The sequence below is a fragment of the Jaculus jaculus genome, chromosome 9 (genome assembly GCF_020740685.1).
Source record: "Jaculus jaculus isolate mJacJac1 chromosome 9, mJacJac1.mat.Y.cur, whole genome shotgun sequence".
Classification (NCBI taxonomy): Eukaryota; Metazoa; Chordata; class Mammalia; order Rodentia; family Dipodidae; genus Jaculus; species Jaculus jaculus.
The window spans coordinates 2,572,679-2,595,299 of NC_059110.1; the positions used below are offsets into that span (position 1 = coordinate 2,572,679).

At 48.6% G+C, this 22,621-nt stretch overlaps 1 protein-coding gene and 1 non-coding gene across 4 annotated transcripts in view; both read left to right on the top strand.

Annotated features, from left to right (window-relative positions):
* The window catches only part of Rps6ka2 (ribosomal protein S6 kinase A2), a 293,522-nt gene that overhangs the window by 123,509 nt on the left and 147,392 nt on the right, over positions 1–22,621 (top strand). The window contains exon 1 of one of the 3 annotated variants that reach the window (XM_004651084.2): positions 15,766–15,908. The exons of the other annotated variants lie outside the window; for them this stretch is intronic. Within the exon in view, the coding sequence (XP_004651141.1) occupies positions 15,810–15,908 (99 nt within the window). The 5' untranslated portion in view covers positions 15,766–15,809. Of the gene's footprint in view, positions 1–15,765; positions 15,909–22,621 lie in introns of those variants that run through there. 3 annotated transcript variants of the gene reach the window in all.
* LOC123463736 lies at positions 17,951–18,057 on the top strand. The gene has a single exon (XR_006639124.1). It is a non-coding gene; the product is annotated as a U6 spliceosomal RNA (small nuclear RNA).

The following is a 22,621-nucleotide window of genomic DNA, read 5'->3' on the forward strand; positions in this document are numbered from 1 at the left end:
CTAACTTTAAGAAATCAGCTAAAGAATAGTGAAAAAGCTAGGTGTGGTGGCTCATGCCTTTAATCCCAGCACTTGGGGGGTGGGCAGAGGTAGGAGGATTGCTGTGAGTTTGAGGCCTGAGGCTATTCCTGAGCTAGAGTGAGACCCTACCTTGAATAACCCCCCCCCAAAAAGAATAGTGAAGAAACTCATGTCACCCCCATGATTACCGCCTACCTGTCAGGCAGAGTTGGGGTACAATTCTGAAGTCTGTGCTAATGAGCCCTCTGGGTGAGCAAGTCATCAGAAGCTGTGGGAGCACACACAGGGCTGGTCATGTGGGTCTGCACATTTCCCCACAGGGAAACATGGTCTTAGCTACGAGGCCCACTTGCCTGAGGGGACAAGGGGCTCCTCAGCCACTATAGATCCTGCAGGGCCACCAGCTCCGCACTCCCTGCTGTGACACACAAGGCATTGTGGGAGTGTTGGTATTGTCAAGCACGGGCAGGAGAAGAGCGGTTCCCAGCCACACGCAGCATGGATTCAGAGGACGGACAACGCAAAGTCAAGAGCTAGAACACACACGCAATATTGTTGCCAACATTGTTACAAAGCGCCAAGGAGTTCATAGATTAAAGTTGTGACCTCTTGGGAATCGGGAAGTGCATCAATAGAAGATCCTGCTTGACTTTAGACTTGGAAGCTATGCCTCTGCACATTTCTGAACATCTGCAGGTCAAGGAGAGAGAGGCGAGAAGGTGAGGGAAGGAGAGAGGTGGCCTGGACAGGCTCCAGGGCAGGAATGCATGACAGTTGGGCAGCTGTTTCCTATGCACTGGTGGAGTACGTCACAGAGCCTACCATGTGAGGGAGGCTCCAAGATGCCTGGAGACAGACGGTGGGGCATTTGGATGGCAGTCTGAATTTAGCCCAGGTAACACTGGTGTCACCTAAGATTGGAGGAGTAAGCCGTGGGAATGGGCTAGTACAGTGGCAATGTGTCTTTAGGCTGGCTTAAGGGAAGAAGGGACAGTGGAGAGTCTTGGATGTAGACACCAGGAAAGGTGAATTTGCCAGGCGTTGTGAAGGTGAATTCGACGGGGGTCTGATTACGAGGGGGGGTCGAGATGTGTCTTTGCCAGGTACCTATGTTACAAGCCTGAAACCAGGGATGACCAGACCCATCACAAGGCCCAGCAACTCAGAGGAGATGCGGGCTCTGGAGTAAACACACAGACTGAGTGCCTGGCATCGCCTTTGCATCTCCACGTCAAGACACATCCGTGGTGCCCCAGACAAGAGGAGCCAGCTACCAAGATAGGTAGAGCTTGAATCAGCCCTTTAGAAGGTAGCTGGGCGATGGAGATGGATGAAGGACTAAGGTAGCAGGTCCCTGAATGAGTCACTGGTTCGGGAATACATTGTCTACCTCATCTGTTCCATCAAGCAGCCCCTACTGACTGTCCATCTCTTGCCAGCTGCCCATTTGTAAGAGACATGCTGGGCATGGGGAAGTGTTGTGGCCATTGTAAGTCACATGATGGAGATGTGGACAGTGTGAGCCAGGACCTGAGAGAGAGAGAGAGCATGGACATGGGGAAGAGGTATTTTGTGTGGCAATGTATGTGGTATGTGCATGTGTGTGATGTATTTGTGCAAATGTGAAGATGAGTGTATGTGGGAAGACTTTATGAAGGGACAAAGAGATTTGCTTATTCCCCCCCCCCCCCCGTGGTAGGGTCTTACTCTAGCCCAGGTTGATCTGGAACTCACTCTATAACCCCAGGCTGGCCTTGAACTCACTATGGTCCTTCTACCTCAGCCTCCCAAGGCCTAGGAGTGTGCCGTCACACCCAGCTGAGGCTTGTTTATAAGTGAAGTTTGGAAGACTGATGGGAAAGTGGTTAAATGGGGGTTGGTATTTCAAAGTGTGTTCCACTGTAATGTTTAAGACAGGAACAACTGGAGATTAAGGGGTCTCTGGGGGAAGAGGTTGGACGAACTCATGGGGATTTTGTCTTCCCTCATCTGTTCTTGAGCCTCATCTCAGACTAAAGCTTTGTCCCCCAGAGTGTGGAGATCGCTGTAGTTCTAGTGTGGGGTGGGGGCTGGGCCAGACCTAAGGGTAAAGTGCCTGTGGCAGTGATAGCCAGGGGTGGAGAGGAAAGAAACCTGGTCAGAGCTGGGGAAAGGGCTTCTCTACATTTCAGAGTCTTAGTGTTTCACTCTGTAGCCCCAGCTGGCCTGGTACTTGTGGCAATCCTCCTGCCTCAGCTTCCTGAGTGCTGGGATCAGGCATGAGCCACCACACCTGGCTTGAGAGTTCATAAAGGAAATTCAAAAGGAACACAGGACATAAGAATGTGCCCGGTGGGAAGTGGGCTTCTGAGGTCTGCGCGGCTTGAAGAGCCCTTTTGGTGAAACATTGGTATGAAAGGCCCCTGGAGGAATGGACAACAGCAGAGTGGCCCTGGAGCATTGTAGAGGGGCGGTGTGTATGGGGCTGAGGACCCAGTCAGCAGTGGGGGACAAGCAGGGCCTCCCTGGAGGGACACCCTTAACAAGCATTTAGGTACTTGCTTTTGCTGATGAGTAAGTGATGGTAACAAAGAGCTAATAACTTGTGTTGTCTCACCTCTAGACCAGGGCTTCTCCAGCACCGCTCTCATGTCTAGGCCAGGAGACTCATGTGGGAGGGTACCCTTTCTTTGTACTACAAGAGGTTGCGCAGCATCCCCCACTGCTGACAGATCCTCCACCCACTATATGACAGATCCTCATCCTCACAACCAAAAGAAGTATCTTCAGACATGGCCAAATGGCTCTCTCCTAGGAGGTGAAATCACGCTGGGTTAAGAACCATGATTGTAATAGATATAACAACCCTCTCCCCCCCCGCCACCCCAGTGAGAGGTAGAGGAGTGGAAGTGTTCATGTCAGCTGTGGTCTTGTAAACACATGGCAGTTAATTCCACTGCTTAACTCATGGACTTATTTAGATGGAAAAGGTAGTTGTGGAGAACACAGCTTACAATGCACTTTGGATTTGTTTGTTTTTGATGTCAGGCTGAGCTGGGCTACGGTAGACAACGGGCTCCCACTTAGGTAGTTGATGTATTGAAGCTAGGGCTAGACTGGGGAATGTTCTGTGGACCATGCCAGGAAGGGGCTGAAGGCAGCTGGCTGGCGAGAAAGGGGTCAAGATGGTGAGGGTTTGCCGTGTCAGAAGACCCCTGGAGCACAACAGCTCAGGGACAACACACAGGAGCAGCTGCTTCCAGGTCCAGACCCATTTCAGTACCTTTTTTTTACTACAGTGAGTTTCCCACAAGACTGGCAGCTCAGAAACTAGCTCTGAATTCTAGTCCAAGGTCTGCAATTTACTTATCATATTGGCATCCTGGTTGCCAATTGTTCCTGCCATTTCTACATTGAAGCCTAAATGCTCTTCAGTGCTCTTATTGATGGGTACTGTTACCAAGGAAAGTTTTTATCAACTGGGAAGTTCAGTCATTATCCTTAAAGGATGAGATTGTATTGTTTGTGTCCTAGTATTGCCATGACAACAGTCAGAAGCTTGGCAGCTTGGAACAATAGAAATGTCTTCCCCACTGTTCAAGGACAAGTCTGGAGTCAGGCAGAGAGCCAACTCTGCTCCCTGTGGAAGGCTCCATCCTCCATGCCCCTGACCCTATCTTCCAAGGTCGCTGGCAATCCTTGGCATTCCTGGGCTTGGAGATGCATCACTCCAGCCTCTTCCAGTCTTCATAAGAAGTCCCTGCCCACTGCTACTTATAAAGACACACCATTTTGCATTAAGGACCAACCCTACTCCAATTGCAGCCTCAATTTGGTATCATCTGCTAAATCCCTATTTCCAAATGAGGTCATGTTCATTGGCACCAGAAGTCAGGACATCCCCTGTTTTCCTCTGGTACTCAATGTTGACAGCAATATTCATTATGTTAAATGAAAAATAGACAACGCCTTCATTACTTTAGTTTTTTCATGTTTTGGGGCAGTTATTTGGAATCTTTCAAATTAAGATGTGCTCATAATATACCTTCACACTGGCAACCTAAATCTTAATCCTTCCCCCAAGGAAAGAGGAGATTAGCTCAGGGCAAGGCATCCTGCAGATGGTGAAAAGATTAGGGCCTCAAACTTCCTGCGAAGCATCCTGACTCCAAGCCAGGTGTTCCGGGAAGGAAGCAGTCGCAGTGACTGGAAGAGGTGATGTCATGAACCACAACTGTCAGTGTCCTTGGATCAGAAGTGTGGGCTTCACACAGCACTGAGAGTCAGGATGCGCTGTTGTGTTGGTGAGCCCTGCTCCCTAATAAGAGTTTCTTAAAAAAAAAAAAAAAAAAAAAGACATGCATATTGTATCCTTCACCAAGTAAAAAAAATATTTAGGATTATAGCATTGCCTCAGTTTCCCAAGGTGAGGTGCTAAATACTGGCTTATTACAAATGGAAAGGGGCTCTGGGGAGAAGACTAGTTAAAGGCGTTTGCTTGCAAAGCTTGCTGGCCCAGGTTTAGTCCTCTAACCTCCCTCACAAAGCCAGCGGGACACTGATTTGCCTCAGCAAGAGACCCTGGTGTGTGTGTGAATCACATTCATGAAAATAGCACACACACACATGCAAATAACTTCTTAAAAAAATATTAAAGAGGAGAAAAAAGGAAGCTAGAGAAAGGAGACTAGAGAAACCAGGTTAATTCTTTTCTTGCACTTCTGCCCTACATCACAAGTGTCTTGTGTCCAGAAAGCAGGAGTGGCCCTCTGGCTGCCAAGTCAGACATCAGCAACAGACATTGTGTGCAGTGGTTTACAAAGCAGACATAACCCATACCCTCATTCTGTGATCTGAGCAAAGTATCCTTCAGGCGATCATAGATGCAGACACCTAAGACCGCAGTATTCCCATCTGAGGAGCACCAGTCACCCTGGGAGCTTGACTAGGAGGTCTGAGAGACTCTGGGGCCTGAAGGAAGCTTTCAGAAGGTCTGATGTTGGAGGCCAGCCCTGGAGGAAGAGTCGGTGCCCCTCTAGGTGAGCAAGAGTTGGAACACATGGCCCAGAAAAGGTTGCAGAACACATGCTGGGTGGACAGGGAGAAGCTTGGCATAGCTAAAGAGCAGAAGCAAGTCCATGTGGGCAAAGCCCAGGGAGCAAAGGAAGTGTGAGGTAAGCTTTTGGTTCTGTCAATTTTGACTATTACCTTCTGAAGCTATAGTGTTTGGTGCATGCAAGTTGAAAATTATCACATCTTATCTATAGATTAAACTTTTATCAATATGTAGCGATTTTTTAAATTTATCAGTGCCTTTGTGTAATTTCTGTGATGCTAACAATACTTCATCATGTGTCTTTTATTGATACTTGAATGGGACATCTTTTTCCTTTCTTTTTGCTATAAGATCTCACTCTAGCCCAGGATGACCTGGAACTTTACTCTGTTGTCCCAGGCTGGCCTTAAACTCATAGTGATCCTCTTACTTCTGCCTCTGAGTGCTGGGATTAAAGGCCTGCACCACCATGCCTAACATTTTTTGTTTTCCTTTTTTTCTGAGAGAGAAAGTGGGAGGGAGAGAAAGATGTGTGTGTGTGTGTGTGTGTGTATGTGTGTGTGTGTGTGTGTGTGTGTGTGTGTGTGTGTGTAGAGAGAGAGAGAGAAAGAGAGAATGGGCATGCCAGGGCCTCCAGCTACTGCAAACAAACTCCAGACACATGTGTCCCCTTGTGCATCTGGCTTATGTGGGTCCTGGGGAATCAAACCTGTGTCCTTTGGTTTTGCAAGCAAATGTCTTAACCACTATGCCATCTTTCCAGCCCTTTTCTTTTTTATTTGAAGCTTTCCATGTACCTTGTTTTAGAAATGTCTCTATGACTTAATTTATTTTAAACCAGCCTGTCACTGTCTTTTAACTGGATAATTCAGTCCATTAATTCTGACCAAATTTTAGTAATGTTTTAATATTCTCCCACTTTGGTTTGTGTGAGGTGTGGGATCTGACTTTGCTTTATTTATAAACTGTCAGTGAGCCTGGAGGTGTGTGGGAACCCTGGAAAAAACAGGAATCTCTAGGGTCAGAGACAAGGGCTCACTCCATTCAAGAGCGGTAGTGGTGTGGGAACATCAGTCTAGTCCAGGGGCTGTTGCCAAGCAGACCCTAAGGGGGGTGGCGAGCAGAGGTCTGGAGGCCAGAGAGGCGCTAGGCTCCCATTGCAGCTGCACCCTCCCTTGTACGCAGCTTGGGGAACCGAGTGGGGGCGTTTCGCGTGTGTGTTGTGTATGCATGTATATGCATGTCTGTATGTGTGTGAGCATGTGTACAAGTGTGTGTGCCTATGAGTGAATGTGTGTACACATCTGCTATCTTCCTCGATCACTCTCCGCTTTATTCACTGAGACAGAATCTGTCGGTTGAACCCAGAGTTCATTGATTTGGCAAGATTCCTTAACCAGCTTGCCCTGGGCACTGGGATTCCAGGTGTTCACACCACACCCAGCATTTATGTGGGTTCTGAGAACCCAAACTCAGGCCCTCACCCAAGTGCTTTACCAACTGAGCCCTCTCCCCAGCACAACCTGGTGGCTTTAATCAGTGGATAGCTCACCCACTCTCCTGGGGAGGAAACTAGGCCCCATCCCTCCAGCTTGCTCACAGCCAATGGTGCCACCCTGAGAACCGGCTTGGGAGTGTGAGTGTGAGTGTGAGGAGAGGCTGGTGCTGGACACACCCAGCAGTGGGCAGACACTGGCCCATGCTGGAGGCCACTCCCAATGACATGTTTTCTATTTATCCAGCTTTGATATTCTGATTTCATATTTTACTTCTATGAAAGATTTTTTTCTTCTTCTCTACTTGTGTTTTTATTGGTTTGATCGTTTCACGCTGGATTTGTACTTTTTTGTTTATTTTTATTTATTTATTTGAGAGTGACAGATAGAAAGAGGCAGATATAGAGAGAGAATGGGGATGCCAGGGCCTCTAGCCACTGCAACTGAACTCCAGATGCATGTGCCCCCTTGTGCATCTGGCTAATGTGGGTACTGGGGAATCGAGCCTTGTTTAAGCCATCTCTCCATCCTGAATTTGTACTTTTTTATTGATTACTCTGGGGGTTTGAGCTGACATATTTAACTTCATCTGAAACCATTCAGCCCCTTTATTTATCTTTCTGCAGCTTATTCTCTTAGCACTTTGAGCAAATCATGCCATTCTTTTTGGCTGTGAGGATGATGACTGACATTCCAATTAACAATTCACCTGCAGAAAATCTATCTTCTATTTGCTTTTGCAAGATTATTTTTCAGTTGTAGTTTGCACATTTATTATGCTGTATTTAGGTATGGGTTTCTTTTTATTTATTCCTACTTGAGCTTTGTAGGCCTTGTAAATATGACTGTTGGTGCCTTTTATCAACTGGAAAATCCACAGCTGTTGCCCCTCCTCTTTGAATGGTTTCTGCTTTTCGTTCATTCTTCTCCTGCGTCAAGACTCCGGCATGCTGGACTCTCCCCCAGCCCCTCGTCTCCTGTCTTTGGCATTCTGCTCCAGCACCCTCCCAGTTATCTTCTGCTCTAATGTGTCCTTTACTGAGTCTTTTTAGAACCTTCCTTAAATTATGTTTGGTTTTTTAATATTCTAAACCAATATTTTATCTGTTGATTTTTTTAGTTTATATTATTGTAGTTTTAGCCTTAGAATATTTTTATTATAATGTTAGCCTTAGAGGTTTTTACTTATTAGTTTTACAAACCTGCTTGGTCATTTTATAACCTCTGGTTCCCTGGTAATTCATTCTTCTCTCTTTCTGTCTGTCTGTCTGTCTCTCTCTCTCTCTGTGCGTGTGTGTGTGTGTGTGTGTGTGTGTGTGACATTTGGCATGTGCATGTGTGCATACAGATGCACACACCCCTGGTGCACACATACAGAGATCAAAGGAGACCATCAAGTGTCCTCCTCCATCACTCTTCTGCACTGTTTCTTTGGGATTGAATCTTTCACTGAACGTACAGCTGTCATTTTTCAGACATTTTCTGTCAGTGAGCCCCTTCGGTTTTCCCATCTCTGCTCCCTTTAAAGGCATGCATAGCTACCCATGGCTGGTTTAAAATACAGGTTTCTGAGACTGAACTCGAGGCCTCATGCTTACATGGCAAGTGCTCTCACCCACTTCCAAGACCCCTTGTAACTCTTTCAATCATGCGCCCTGCCCCTACCTATGGAATTCAGTGAACATATTTTAAAAGATTTAGACACAAATTTCAGCCTCTGCAGATCTTCACAGGCCGGATTCTGGACTCACTCCTGCTCTAATCTCATCTTGGGAACTTAGTAGCCAGACTGTGTGTGCTCATTTCCCGCAGTTAGTTTTGGAGGATGCTTGAAGGACGTTCTTCCAAAGAGAACCCATGTGCCTGGACTTTGCGGGCTTCAGCGTCGCTTCTCAGAGCAAATGTCCTGCCACCCTGGTCACGTGGATCTTGGCTTCAGGCTGGCATGCGTATGTACGAGGGCTCACGGTCTGAGGGGATTCCTTCCCCCTTGTTCTGTTGCCCACGGCAGGAAAGGCAAGGCTCCTTCAGAGTGAAGGGTCTGTGGTCCACCTGCTGGTCTTCACGCCGTAGAAATACTGCCTTTAAGGGAAGCCTGACATGACCCCCACCCCATGTGGGTCCCAGGCACTTCCTCCAGGTTCCCACAGATGTGTGGCCTACAGGGTAGAGTCACCTAAGTCTCAGGACCATCCGTGCTTCAAGACAAAAGGATATTTCCTTGTTTTGTTAATTATTCGAATGTGTCCCGGAAGGGCCGACTCCATAATCTCATGGGACATACAGCCCAGAATGCTCTACCACACCGCAGTCACGAGCCTCCTGCCATGGTCCTCAGACAGAGGCAGCGGGGAGGGGTTCCATGGGTATGGTGTACCACGCAGCTTCTGTCCTCTGGTTTGTAGTTGCTTCATTGTGCTTCTGTAGTCCCTGCTATTCAGTGTCTGGAATGCTGGAGAGGTCTGTGAAATATTTTTAAATGATGGAAATCTCTTGCAAAAAAAAAGTCTAGCACAGATTTTTCCTTTGAACCCATTCCAGGTTTTGAGGCTGTTCTATTATGAAGTCTTCTCTTTTAAGGTACAGAATTCTTCCTGCTATAGTTTCAACCTGCTTCCTGTTTCCTCCCAGTCCCCTTCCTTTCAGAGTTCCTCTATAATTTATTCATAGGCATAGAGTTAAAAAAATATCCCTTCTATCTCACCTGATGAATTAGTCACCCCCTCCCCCCAGCCTCAATGTCTTCACTGCAGAAAATGGGGTTGATCATGTCTGCTTGATAAGTTAATGTGTAATGGAGACAGAGCAATAACGTGTAGACCACAACCCTTCATGGCAAGCAAACCTCGGAAAATAACAGTAGTAGAATCAGACTACCTGGTGCTTTCCTGGGGTGTTACGCCTTGGTGAGAGAAGCAGGTAGAACCACAGAAAGTGGAACACCATGCAGTCGGTAACCCAGGATGCATAGCAAGGCCCCTGAGTTTGTCTGAACATGTGTCCCCCATAGACCCAGGTGTTCTATTAAAGCTTATCTCCAGCTGCTGGCAGGAGGAGGTATCACCGTGGGTGGATCCCAGGTCCAGACCTAAGGTGTGTTTGGGGAGGATCTGATTTCGAACCCAAAGGTATGCAGAGAAGTCTGAGCTCCTGCAAGGTTACGGAGGTGGGGTGTCCCTTGCTGTCGGCTGCTGGTTTTGTGATAATCGCTTTTGGTGTTTGCTGGCTAGTGATGGTTTCTCTCTGCTTGGAGGTATGGAAGCAGCATCTTCCACCACTGATGGAACTTTCCCTGCATCTGTAAGCTTGAAATAAAGCCCTTCCATAACCTGTGCCTGGTTTGGATGGTAATCCCAACATTGTAGAGCTGACTACAATAGACCCTAACAGAAATGTGGGACAGAGGAACCTTGTCCGACTGCATGGGAGTAACAGGGTTGGCAGTGAAGGACAAAAGGCTGGCTGAGGTAGAGGGATCGGGAGATGCTGAAGGCCCACTCACCACAGGCCTGGGAAGCTTGTGTTTGCAGAGGACACTGGCCCCTCGGGACAGAGCATATGCCCTTCAGAGGGGGAGGGTGGCTGTTGTGGTTTGCATGTGGAATGTCCACTGTAGGTCCATTGGGTCCCCAGCTGGTGGCACTGTTTGGGGAGGTTGTGGGACCTTTAGGAGGTGACGCTTTGCTGAAGGAAGTGAAGCGCTTGGGTGGATCTTGAGGATCTGTTGCCCAGCACCACTTCCTATTCTCCCTCTGCTTCCTGACTGTGACCAGAACATCCTCCCGTTCCTGCTGCCATGCCTTCCCTGCCATGACGACTGTGCCCCCTGGAGCTATAAGCCGGAGTGCAAGCTTTCCTCCTGCTAGTGGCTTCTCGTCAGGTAGTTGTTTACACACACACCTTGCCTGGGAGGCATGGGAAGCTCTGGGTTCACCTGGTGACTACTTGGCTGGCCAGACCTGCTCTGAGAGGTCCACTAAGTAAGGTGGGGGAAGCGTGTAGCTCGTGCCCTCTGAGTTCTGGGAAAGCCTGGCAAAAGCAGGGTTGGGAAGTAAGGAACCTGAAAATCCATGGAAATATAGCTAACTGTTCTAAGGAACTGCTCAGACATGGAGTGAAGGAGTGGGTCAGGGAGTGATGACTAAATTCTGGAGTGGGAGAAGGTTCAGTTCTGATGCCTTGAAAAGGCCGCACAGAACTTTCACATCTAAGTCTGGGAGTCCCTTCCTTGCAAATCATTTCATTAACTTTCTGTGTGAAACGCTGCGGTTTTTACAAGTCACCACTTTGTTGTGCACGCCACACTTTATGACAACTTCCACACTGCTTTAATGAACACATGGCCATGCCTGTCAGCAACGTGCTGGGAGAAAGTTCCCATGTGATCAAAGATTTGACCATCTTGGGTATTCTACATCTGACAGCTCCACTAACCGAGCCTTCGTGTTTCTGGCCCTGGGCTCTGTTGTGTTGCTGGCTTTGCAGTAATGCCTCGATCCTTTGTGATCTTGGTTGTCAGTGGCCAGAAGCCCCCTTTTTTCGGTACTGTGTTGAGGGAGATTCTTCAGCCTGGATTTAATGTGGATTTCTCTAGAAAGCATCTGTGACTATTTCTCTTAGGTTCCTGGGGAACAGATCACACTACAATTTTAGCTTGAGTTCATGGTGATGGTTTTACGTAGACAGTGTAGGGCTGGCTGGGGCCACCAATTCTCAGAATATTTAGCCTCCCTGATTGAACACCAGAACAAAGTGCCCCCCATACATACCCAGGGTCACTTCCAGGAACCAAGATGAAGGCCAGGGGCTGAGTGCAGAGCTGGGAAGGCTGACAGGTGGGATATATGAAGGCCAGAGGCCTTTGGAGAGCTAGGAGTTGGAGCTCTCCTCCACAAGCAGGAAAGTGGGAGTTTGTGTGATCTTCGTCAGAGGAGCAAGGGCCCAATGTGGATTTGACACAGTCCTCATTGGTGCTCACTATGGGATGGGACACAGACGAGCAGGCCAGCAGGTGGTCAGGCTGACCCAAGTGAGGATCAGCCATCCAGGGTAAAGCAGAGGTGAGGGTACACTAGGCTTGAGGCACCCCAGCTGGACAGCAGACCTCCAGGTTTCCTCGTGGTTACCAAGTGAAGACCCCATCCAGGGCTCTTTACCTGGGGGCCCACCTCCCCTTTCCTGTCCCCCACTGCGCCCCAACATGTATGCACAGCATATGGGATGGTCATCCTTTGGGGCATGCTCCCTGGACTTTTACTGTGTCCTCCCTGTCTCCTAGCCAATGTGGCCCCATCCTCTGAACGAGTCCAAACACAGCCTGCCTTGTGGCTGGACATGAGCTCTTCCTGGGACTCCCGGGTCCCTTCCCACGCCACAGTGCAAATGCACTCATGTGATCAGGCCATCAGCTAGGGCGGGGGCCCTGTGGGACCCTTCTCTCTTGGCTCCCCAGGCTTGGTATGGCCATGGAATCCAGCACAGGGGACATACAAGAGTGTCACCAGGACGACTAACATTGCAGCTCCCATCAGCAGCTGTCTCTTCTGGTCACTGTGTCTGTCTTCCTCCCTGACTAATTCACACCCAAATGCACGCAGAAGAGAACTGACTAATACTTAGAGGATCAGAACAGTCAGTTCTTAACCCCTGAACATTCACAGCAGAGGTAGCTGTTCGAATTAGGCTATAGTTGTATCATGTGATCATGGAGCCTATTTAAGTTTGATTTAATTTTCTTTGTGGTTTTTAAATTGCCTACGTTCTTGATTATTAGATATTACTTTAGTATTTGGACAAGGTGGCATGGTTGTGTTTCAGTGAAGTGCTACTTTCTTCTCTCGTGGATGTCATAGGTCTCTTTGTTTCCCATGTTTGAGGTCACTTGGGAGTCAAAAACAGACGGGGCAGAAGCCATGGGTGTGCAGGGAGCCCTTGCTGTGCACAGATCCTGTGATTGCTTCTCAGCTCATGTCATGGAGAGCGGGGGCAACAAGCGTGCGGATCCTGGCAAGGAGGGCAGTACCAGATTCTCAGCAATTGTTCCTTCAGTGGCCACCGCAGACACCTCCTCTGTGTCCTTGGTCACTACAGCTTGCTCTTCTCTTCACCAAGACTCTGTCTCACACCCACTAGACTCATCACAGGGACTCTTCACTGAAACTGCCCACTTGTCATGGATGCTCTGCTCTGCACTACTGTTGCCAAACACAAGTCCTGAGATGAAAATGTGTTGTGTCTGCGTGTCCCTTCACTTTTGGTATGTCTCGTTTTGTTTAGGACAAATGTCACTCCCATACCTCCAACTCCTTCTCTGGTCACACAGCACGACCAAACTCACCAGTGTCTTTCAGCCCAGGGCCTTTGCATTTGACTCTTTCTCTTTCTCTTCTCTAGGCCTGGCCTGAAAAGCCAGCTCATCCCTCTACTCCATCCATTCCCAAACAGACGAGGCATGTGCTGCTCTTCCTTAAATGCTGGTGTGTGCCACTAAGTCGCCAAATATTTATATATCATAATTCTTCCCTAGTCTGTGAAATTCTTGGGGGAGGACACAATGTTTGTACCAAGGTCATTGCCTGACACACAGGTGGATTCATATAGAGGTAATTTTCCTATGCATTATAACTAATAACTTTTGCAGTGTTCTCTTCCATAATGTTAAACGAGTATCATGGCCATTAAAGTAACCCATACATAATTTTTTGCATGTTTATGTATTTGTGTGTGGGGGGGGTGCATGTGAATGCAGATGTGCGTGGACACCAGAAGCATTCTCATGTGTTGTTCCTAAGGAATACCATACATCTTGAAACCAGGTTTCTCATTGGGTTGGTCTTACCAAGTAGGCTAGATGTCTGGCAGCAAACCCTTGGATCTGCTTGCCTTACCTCCCTAGTGTTGGGATTACAAGCTTTTGCCCCACATCCAGCTTTTTACATGGGTTCTGGGGTTCAGACTCAGGACCTCATGCTTAGATAGCAAGTCATCTACACACTGAGCAGTCCCCCCAACCCCAATACCACATTCTCATTTGCTGCGTAGAGAACAAGGCATCTTTCCAACTTCAGAGAGCAAGCCCATTTGCCACTTCCTCGTTCTGGCAAGGGTGCAGAAATGGGCTCCTATACCTGCCCAGGAAATGCCTTCTCACCTCCCAGAGCACTGACGAGGGCCGCTTGCTCTACTCTCCTATGAGAACTGCCTTCTCATTTATCCCCGGTCAAACAGTGTTTTCCTACATGTTTCTTGCATTACATCTATCTGTCTGTTTATCTTCTCTGCTGAGTCATGAGGGGCTTCCTGGAATGTTGGGGTCCTTGTATCCCTGATGCCACTCCTGGGCCAGGTGGGAAGGTGTTTAGCTGTCCCGTGCTGAGCTACTGAGTGCAGGCTGGCAGGTCTGCCAATCTCCTCAAAGCAGCAGCCATCATGCAGGGAGTGCACCCCAAGCTAAGTGCACCCGCATCAGAGGCATCGGGGGAAGAACTAGAGCCCCCAGACCCTGCTGAGCTTTGACTTCTCCAAGTCCTTTCCCTTGCCTCCACATGGGCACAGGCCTTTATTAAGCTCACCTTTGTGTTATGGTATCTAGCAAGGACCACTGAGACCACTACATCCATCATCATGCATAAACCTCGAAGAAACCCAGGAAGGGAGATGTGGTGGGCTTCAGAGACAAGAGTGGTAACACAAATTGCAATTGTGCCTATGCTCAGAGAAGGAAGAGCCAAGAGGCTTGTGCTAAACTGTCCGGGCTTATCCCTCCGCTCAGGTTAGCATCATGCATACAGGCTTTTGAGAGAACCCCGTGTCTGACGTCACCTCGAACTGCCTGCAGCCTGAGCTTACACCTCCTTCTCTGGAGCCATTGCAGTATAGGTAGCTTACTGCACACATCAATGCAATATTTGATTTAGCCAGGGAATATAAGGACACGTGGAATTTTGCAGTTTAGCATTCATCCCAAGCCCTCCGAATGCCCTATTTTTAAATATCAGCTCACGACGTGGACATTGCACAAGAGGAAAACAGGGTAGGCTGCTTAGCCGTAGCTCACAGACCTATGTGGGAATGCCAGAGCATTTTGAGACACACACACACACACACACACACACACACACACAGAGAGAGAGAGAGAGAGAGAGAGAGAGAGAGAGAGAGAGAGAGAGAGAGATTGATTCCCTTTAAGGCGAATTCCGAGCTGCCTTTCAGTCAGCACAAGCCAGGTCGCCCGACTGGGGCCCAGGCATCCACCTCAGGCTATTAGCTGAGAGGGTGTTTGGATAATCCTCTACAAATGGAGCTGGAGGTCACCGAGAGCGGATGCGAGCCTTAGGTTCCGCCACGACAGGAGGAAGGCGGCGGCCCCGGGGTCGGTGGCTGCCTGGGGACGGGTTGGAATAGCGAGCAAGCGAGGGGGACGCTTGCTCGTGGACCGTTCAAGTTTCCCTCGGAGGAGACAAGTGTGACGCCCAAGCACGGGGACCTTTGCCAAGAATCACGGCGCCGGGTCGAGGCAGGGCCGCGAGCTCCGGTCCGCACGGGCGGCTCGTGCAGCCCCCCGCCCCCCTTAGCGGTCCCGGCCAGGCTCCTTAGACTTGCGACCGGCGAGCGCGCTGATTGGTGGAGGCGGCGGTGGGCGGGGAGGTGGGCGCGCGCTCACGGGGCAGGAGTAGTAGAAGGAGGGGAGAGGCCGGCGCTGATTGGAGGCGGGGACGGGGGCGGGGCAGGGTTTGGCGGGTGGGGGCGGGCTGTGGGCGTGGTCAGAGGCGGGGCTCAAAGCAAGGGCGGAGGAAGAGTGACAGCCTGGGACAGCGAGGGCGGGCACTGATTGGCGGATGGGGAGTACGGGGCGGGCACTGGCGGGTGGGCGTGGTCAGGGCGGAGGGACCTGCCAAGCTCTAGTATTCTGGAGAGGAGGAGGCAAAGAGGATGGGACCGGGAGCGACGGCCGCTGATTGGTGGGCGCGGGGCTATGGGCGTGGCCAGAGGCGGGCCGGGCTGCGGGGCGCTGGTGCTGTGGGCTGGAGGCGGAGGCGCGGCGGGAGGGACGGAGGGAGGGAGACTGGGGCCCGGCGCGGTGGCCGGCGCGGCCTGCCTGCCCTTTGTGCCCGCAGCCCGCGTCGGCGCCCGGGCCCGCCGTGCCGGGCTCCGAGCCGCGCGCACGCTTCGGCCCGCGCACACAGCCTCGCGCCTGGGATGCGCCCGGGGATGCGCGCCCGCCGGCCCTGCGGCTGCTGGCGGCGGGGCGCGGGGCGATGGAGCTGAGCATGAAGAAGTTCACGGTGCGCAGGTTCTTCTCGGTGTACCTGCGCAAGAAGTCGCGCTCCAAGAGCTCCAGCCTGAGTAGGCTCGAGGTAAGGACCGTCGCGGGGCCGCCCCGAGTGGCTGTGTGGGGGAGGCCGTGTCCGTGCGAGCGGCCACCGCAAGCCCTGCCTCACGGTCCCGGGCACGGACACCCCAGACCCGGGCATGGCACGTGGACCCATTGGAAAGCTAATCCAGTTTGGCTAAGAACGGATAGAATCGTGGTTGTTGGCACTTTGGAATAACCGCACGGACTCGGTCCTCGGCCGCCCCGCTCAGCACAGGACGGGGGTCACTCACTCCCCCAGGGGCTCCGGTGCAGGGGTGCGGCTGGTGCAGCTGGGCTGCCGCCTGGTGTGGGGGCGCTGCGAGGGGCGCCTCCCCCGCCTGCCTGAGATCTGGGCTATTTCGGTCCTGCAGAGGCAGCCAAGTGCTCCCCGCTTGTGCGTGGTGGGAGTGTTTGAAGTGAGCGTCCAAGGGACAGAAGCGGAGCTTCGTGCGCTCCGAGGCGTGGTGGTGGCATGCCTGATGCAATACCAGCCCGCAGCCTGGGCTTCGGGGCAGGGAAAGCCAGAGGACGCCGGAAAATCCTGACCTTTGTGTCCGGTGCCTCATCATCTGTGGGTTTCCAGAGGCACTCGTCTGTGGATGACCCGTTCATGGTGGTTTGCATTTCAACGACCAAACCGTTCTCTGCATTCCAGTGTACAAACCACACTGTTGACTCCATTGCCGGCAGAGAGGTGAACACAGTTTACTTGAAGTGTGTGATGGGGAGGCTGACTGTATGGCCTGCAGGCTTCATTGTCCTCCCAAGCCTCCGGGCTGGCTCTCCAGGCGTTTTGGGGATTTCCTTCTGTTGGGAACAAAGTTACAAATTTCATCTTGGATTTCTTTGTCCTCACCGCTGTGAGATTGGACACAGCTGAAGGGATTCTGTGACAAGAGATTTTTAAGCAAAGCTCAAGAACAGACATAAAAGTATCAGGGAATTACTTGTTGGAAAAGTTTCTGTTGCAGAAATGCCAAATAAGAGTGGAAGGTGGTTTTTACAGAGTAAAACACAGCTTTTCAATCCATGAAACTATTTATCCAGAAATGAGGTGGGGCTTGTTCTAGACGTAATGATGAGGTCAATTAAGCCTAAATTCATGTTTCTGGGACTGCAAATTCAAGCGAACCCAAACAGAGACTTGCGAGTCTTTGTCTTTCTGTTGAATATGTATTTATTTTCTATTTCCTTATCATGCCAAGTTTATTATGCAGCATCTTGTCTCGTGCTTACCGTCCCTGGAAGGGAAGCGCCCGGTGGTCATACAGTAGGTGTCATTCAGGGGATGCCTTGAGGGCCCTGAGGGCTCTGGAAGCCTGTGTGTAGACCTCAGAAGTGGACTGTGGAAGGGCCTCTCCAACATGCAGTGGCAGACCAGCTTGCAGGGATGGGGTGATAGAAATCGAATAATGTGAAAATAAGATTTCTGAAAGTCACATGTAAACCTTCAGATATGTCAAGGGTCAGAGGGATGAGAACGCAGAGTGTTCTGTGAGCAAGTCCTGAAGGCACTCTTTCTGTGTGCCCGCTCCTGTGCTGGGTTCTGATGTCAAGGGGAGTGAAGATGTCAGTATGTGATGCCGTGTGTTTTCAATGCACTCACCAGTTTACTATGACTGGATGTTTAAGAAAATCCAGGTAGCATATTTTGCTGTCCTTATTCTATTGCACAGGAAGGAAAAGCCTTAAGATTAAGGGTTTTGTTAAAAGATTACCAGTCTTTCTGTTGGTGTTTGTTGAGAAACTTTGGTGGGTAAGAGATGTCTCTGAGCACTGTGGATCCAAAATAATGCCAAACAGAGAAGTTCTGGCCTCAGGGCACTTGCACCTCCTTAGTAACCTATTAAGTGTTGGACTTTGTACTTTGATCCAGTAAATTCTATATTTCTCCCAGCCACACTTTCATATTTTCACATAATTTTTCCATTTGTTTGAATATTGGACGCTGATTATAGGCCAAGAAGAACTCATCAACAAATATCAGACTTCCCCAGGCATAGGGTTTCATGCTTTTATTTTATTTTAAAAATATTTGTTTCTGTGCTTGCTTTGGCAGCACATATACTAAAATTGGAATGATACAGAGCAGATTAGCATGGCCCCTGTACTAGGATAACATACAAATTTGTGAAGCTATCCATATTTTAAAAAATGACTTTCCTCTTTCTTTCTTTCATTTTTTTTTTCTTTTGAGAGAGAGAGAATGAATGAATATGAGTGTGGGCATGCCAGGGCCTCTTGCTGCTGCAAACAAACTCCAGATGCACACTCCAATTTATGCATCTGGCTTTATGTGCATACTGAGGAAACCCCAGCCGTCAGGCTTTTCTAGCAGGTACCTTTAACCACTGTGGCTCACATTTTTTTTTAATTTTTAATTTTTTATTTTTTTTTTAATTTTTATTAACATTTTTCATGATTATAAAATATATCCCATGGTAATTCCCTCCCTCCCCACCCCCACACTTTCCCATTTGAAATTCCATTCTCCATCATATTACCTCCCCATTACAATCATTGTAATTACATATATACAATATCAACCTATTAAGTATCCTCCTCCCTTCCTTTCTCCACCCTTTATGTCTCCTTTTCAACTTACTGGCCTCTGCTACTAAGTATTTTCATTCTCACGCAGAAGCCCAGTCATCTGTAGCTAGGATCCACATATGAGAGAGAACATGTGGCGCTTGGCTTTCTGGGCCTGGGTTACCTGACTTAGTATAATACTTTCCAGGTCCATCCATTTTTCTGCAAATTTCATAACTTCATTTTTCTTTACCGCTGAGTAGAACTCCATTGTATAAATGTACCACATCTTCATTATCCACTCATCTGTTGAGGGACATCTAGGCTGGTTCCATTTCCCAGCTATTATAAATTGAGCAGCAATAAACATGGTTGAGCATGTACGTCTAAGGAAATGAGATGAGTCCTTTGGATATATGTGTGGCTCACATTTTTAATCCCAGTACTTGGAGGCTGAGGTAGAAGGATAGCTGTGAGTTTGAGACAAGTCTAGGCTACAGAGTGAGTTTCAGGTTGGCTTGGGCTAGAATTAAACCCTGCCTCAAAAAATAATTAAAGAAAAAAAAAGAGATAAGGATAATGTCAGACTTAGCAGGGGATGTCTGTCAATTGTTTGAGGTTGAGAAATAGAACTAAAGTATTGAACATGCTTTTCTCTGTTGGGACAAATGAAAAAAGATAATTCATTGTCCCTGTGAAAGTTGTATTTAAAAATATACAGCTAGAGTCGGGTATGGTGGTGCACACCTTTAATCCCAGCACTTAGGAGGCAGAGGTAGGAGGATTACTGTGAGTTTGAGGCCAGCCTGAGACCAGATCACATTGAATTCCAGGTCAGCCTGGGCTAGAGTGAGATCCTATCTTGAAAATCCAAAATAAAAAATAAAACAAAAAACTCCCCTAAATATTATCTCGCTAGATTGATAGAATTTGCAACTCATAATCTAATGACAAAAACAGGATATTAGCTTACTTTATATTTAAGGCAGTATTGTCTTTATAACAAAGGCTTCCAGGAGACACTCCATCCTGATGAGTTCATACTTGTTCTATAAGTACCTTCTACAACTCAGCTTTTGATGACCTTGGGCTGTGGAGACCAGGTTACTTATAATTATATTTGGATTACAGTTTGTGAATTAGAGCTCGGAATGAAATTCATTTAAATATTTAAAAACATTTACTTGTGTGTGTCTGTATGCTTTTACATGTGTGTATGGGTGCATTTGCCACTGCAAACGAACACCAAATGCTTCTGTTGCTTTTTGTGTTGTTGGCAAGCTTTGAAAGCAAAATCCTCTAACCACTGAGCCACCTCCCCAGTCCTCACTTAAATATTTTTGTTATATATCAGCTTGACCCAAGTGTGGTGACTTGGTAGGTCACTCTGGCAGTGGTGTTCCAGAGGTTTCTGAAGGGAAGCTGGGTGACTTGCATAGGCTTCATGGTTATACCCTACAAGGGAGTCAACTCTCAGTGTCCCTGAGATTCCCAAGAAAGCTCTGATGGCAGGGCCCTAGGGATATGGTCCTTATATCCCAGTGGTGAGCTATGACCATCTGCATTCCACTGTTCAGTTACAGATGAGGAAGTGAAGGTCCAGGGAGGTCCATGCTCCTGCTCCTGTAGTGACCTATAGATGCTTCTCATGGAGTGGGCACTGTTACTGAGTATAACTGTTGAAGTTAGCCATGTATTGATGCACAAAGGGGGCCGTTATAATTGGAAAAAAAAGTAATTACTTCAGGAGGTGTATTTGGAATGTGCATCCATAGTCTGAACTTTTTCTAGATAATCTTTCCTGGAAGTTAGGAAGTTCTAGACGGCTTTGGTCAGATGCACTGACTTAAATCCTCACTTTCCTTTTCTCTAGCAGGGCAGTCAGCCTCTTCACTGCAAAGCAGAAATGTTAAGGAGTGGTATGGCAAGACAGCCTGCGATCTGAGTGATCACATTGCTCAGTCACCATTAGCTGTTGGTATGGATAAAGTGTAAGATGTTTCAGGAGTGTGGAAAGATGGCTCAGCAGGGAAGAGCGCTTCCCATGCAAACAGGCACAAGGCCATGTGAGTTTGAGGCCCCAGCACCATGTAAACAGCTGGACATGACAGTGAGCCTCTGATCCCAGTCCTGTAGGGGGTGGGGACTGGAGAATTCCTAGGCCTTGTAAGCTCCAGAATCAGTGAGACTTTGTCTCATGGAAACGTGGATGAGCAATGGAAGGGACACACCTGATGTCCTCCTCACGGACATGCATGTGGTGCACGCATCTTTACATACACGTGCACACTTCCAAAAGAAAATTTCCTAGGTTGATGGATGGCTTCCATGCTATCTGCTAGATCGTGTACAGCTTGTGTTGGTGCAGGGCACGTACGTAGCCTGATGACTAAATGCTCCTGTGCCCTTCCTGCTCGCCAAGGCGAAGGTTGGCCACTCACAGGATGGATGCTCAGATGAAGTTTCTGTCCTCTGGCCGGGCTCCTAATGCTCCTCTTTGTCATCCAGCACATCTGCCCATGAGTTGGCTCCACTGGGTCGTGGATACACGACCCAAGTGGGTCGCTGTGTCCTGAGCCAGGGTAGCTTTTAGAGCACACAGATGTTCCAGCGTCCACTTCTCAACTCAGAGAGCTGCGCAGGAAAGTGTCCCCACCTCAACTGTCTCACACACCAGGAGAGCCCTCACTGCTGGGGTGTGCAAGATCCAAAGCCTGGCTTGTACTCTCCCACACCAGAAGATGGGGGTACACATTCAAAAACATGTCTTGTGTTCTCCCACACCAGAAGATGGGGGTGCACATTCCAAAACCTGTCTTGTATTTTCCCACACCAGAAGATGAGGTGGGCACGTTCCAAGAACTGTCTTATATTCTCACACACCAGAAGATGGGATGTCCACGTTCCAAAATCTATCTTGTATTCTCACACACCAGAAGATTGGGGTGTGCACATTCCAAAACCTGTCTTGTATTCTCACACACCAGAAGATTGGGTGTGCACATTCCAAAACCTGTCTCGCATTCTCACACGCCAGAAGAGCCCCCACGCTGGAGTGTGCATGTTCCAAAGCCTGGCTTGTATTCTCCCACACCAAGAGATGGGCTATACAGGCTCCAAAGCCTGGCTTGTATTCCCTCCAGAGGCAATCAAGGTATGAAATGAACTTAAAATGATATTTACTGAAGGAAAGACATCACCTAATTGACTAAAGGTGTTGATGTGCACAGTCAGGTTTTAGAGATGTTTATGTAGTTTAGGGTTGCCAGAGCCAGAGAGTTCTCTTTGATGGTCTATTGTTTGAGCCATGTCACCTGATAGTGGCATTTCTACCAAAAGATAGTTTGTGGAGAATGAGGAGCTGCTGCTAGTGGTGAATGGAGGATTCCATGTCAGCTTGTTATTTGCACATTTTCAGCATATACTGTGTGCTGAGTAATTGGGATATGTAAGCATGAACTCTTTCACAGTGAACTTAACAAAGCCAATAGAAGCCTGTTCTTGGGGTGAAAGTCCTATGAAACTATTGAGTTGAAGCAGTCTTCTTAGATCAGTTGCAGTTTATTTTTACTGCCTATGGTCACAGAGAATCAAAAGTTGTCTGTGTTCCCAAATGAATATGTCTTAATTGTATACCTCTCTTTAAAGACAACATGTCATCCTATCAGTGCACTAAGTATGGCACTGAAGGCAGATGTCAAGCGCTGTGTTGGCTCCAGCTATGGGCAGAAAGCTTCCTGAACCATCATCCTTATTCCTGGTGCCCAACGGGTTAAACATTCCTTCTAGATCTTGAGTGATTTCCAGGAAACCATTTCAATTGAAATATTCTTGAGGTGCTTTCAGTAAATGTACCCATGGAGATTCAGTCAAGCTTTATGGGCTTTCTCACAGCCTAAGAAAATAAGAAAAGGCTAAGAGGAAGACCGCCAATGAGAGAGCAGGTAGTGAGTACTCAGTGTGTTCGTTTCTCCTTTGCCTCTCGACACTGAAGTGAGTTACTCATGGTCACTATACCGGTGACATGCCTTCTCCCTGCGCACCTTTCCTCTTCGCAGCCGCAAAACTTATCAGAGCCTCGTCCTCACTCACAAGCACAGGAAAAGGCATCCAGACCCAGTGTGAGTCTCCCGCACGCTTTCATTCTGGGTCTTTGTTGCCATCCTGTCCACAATGCCACAT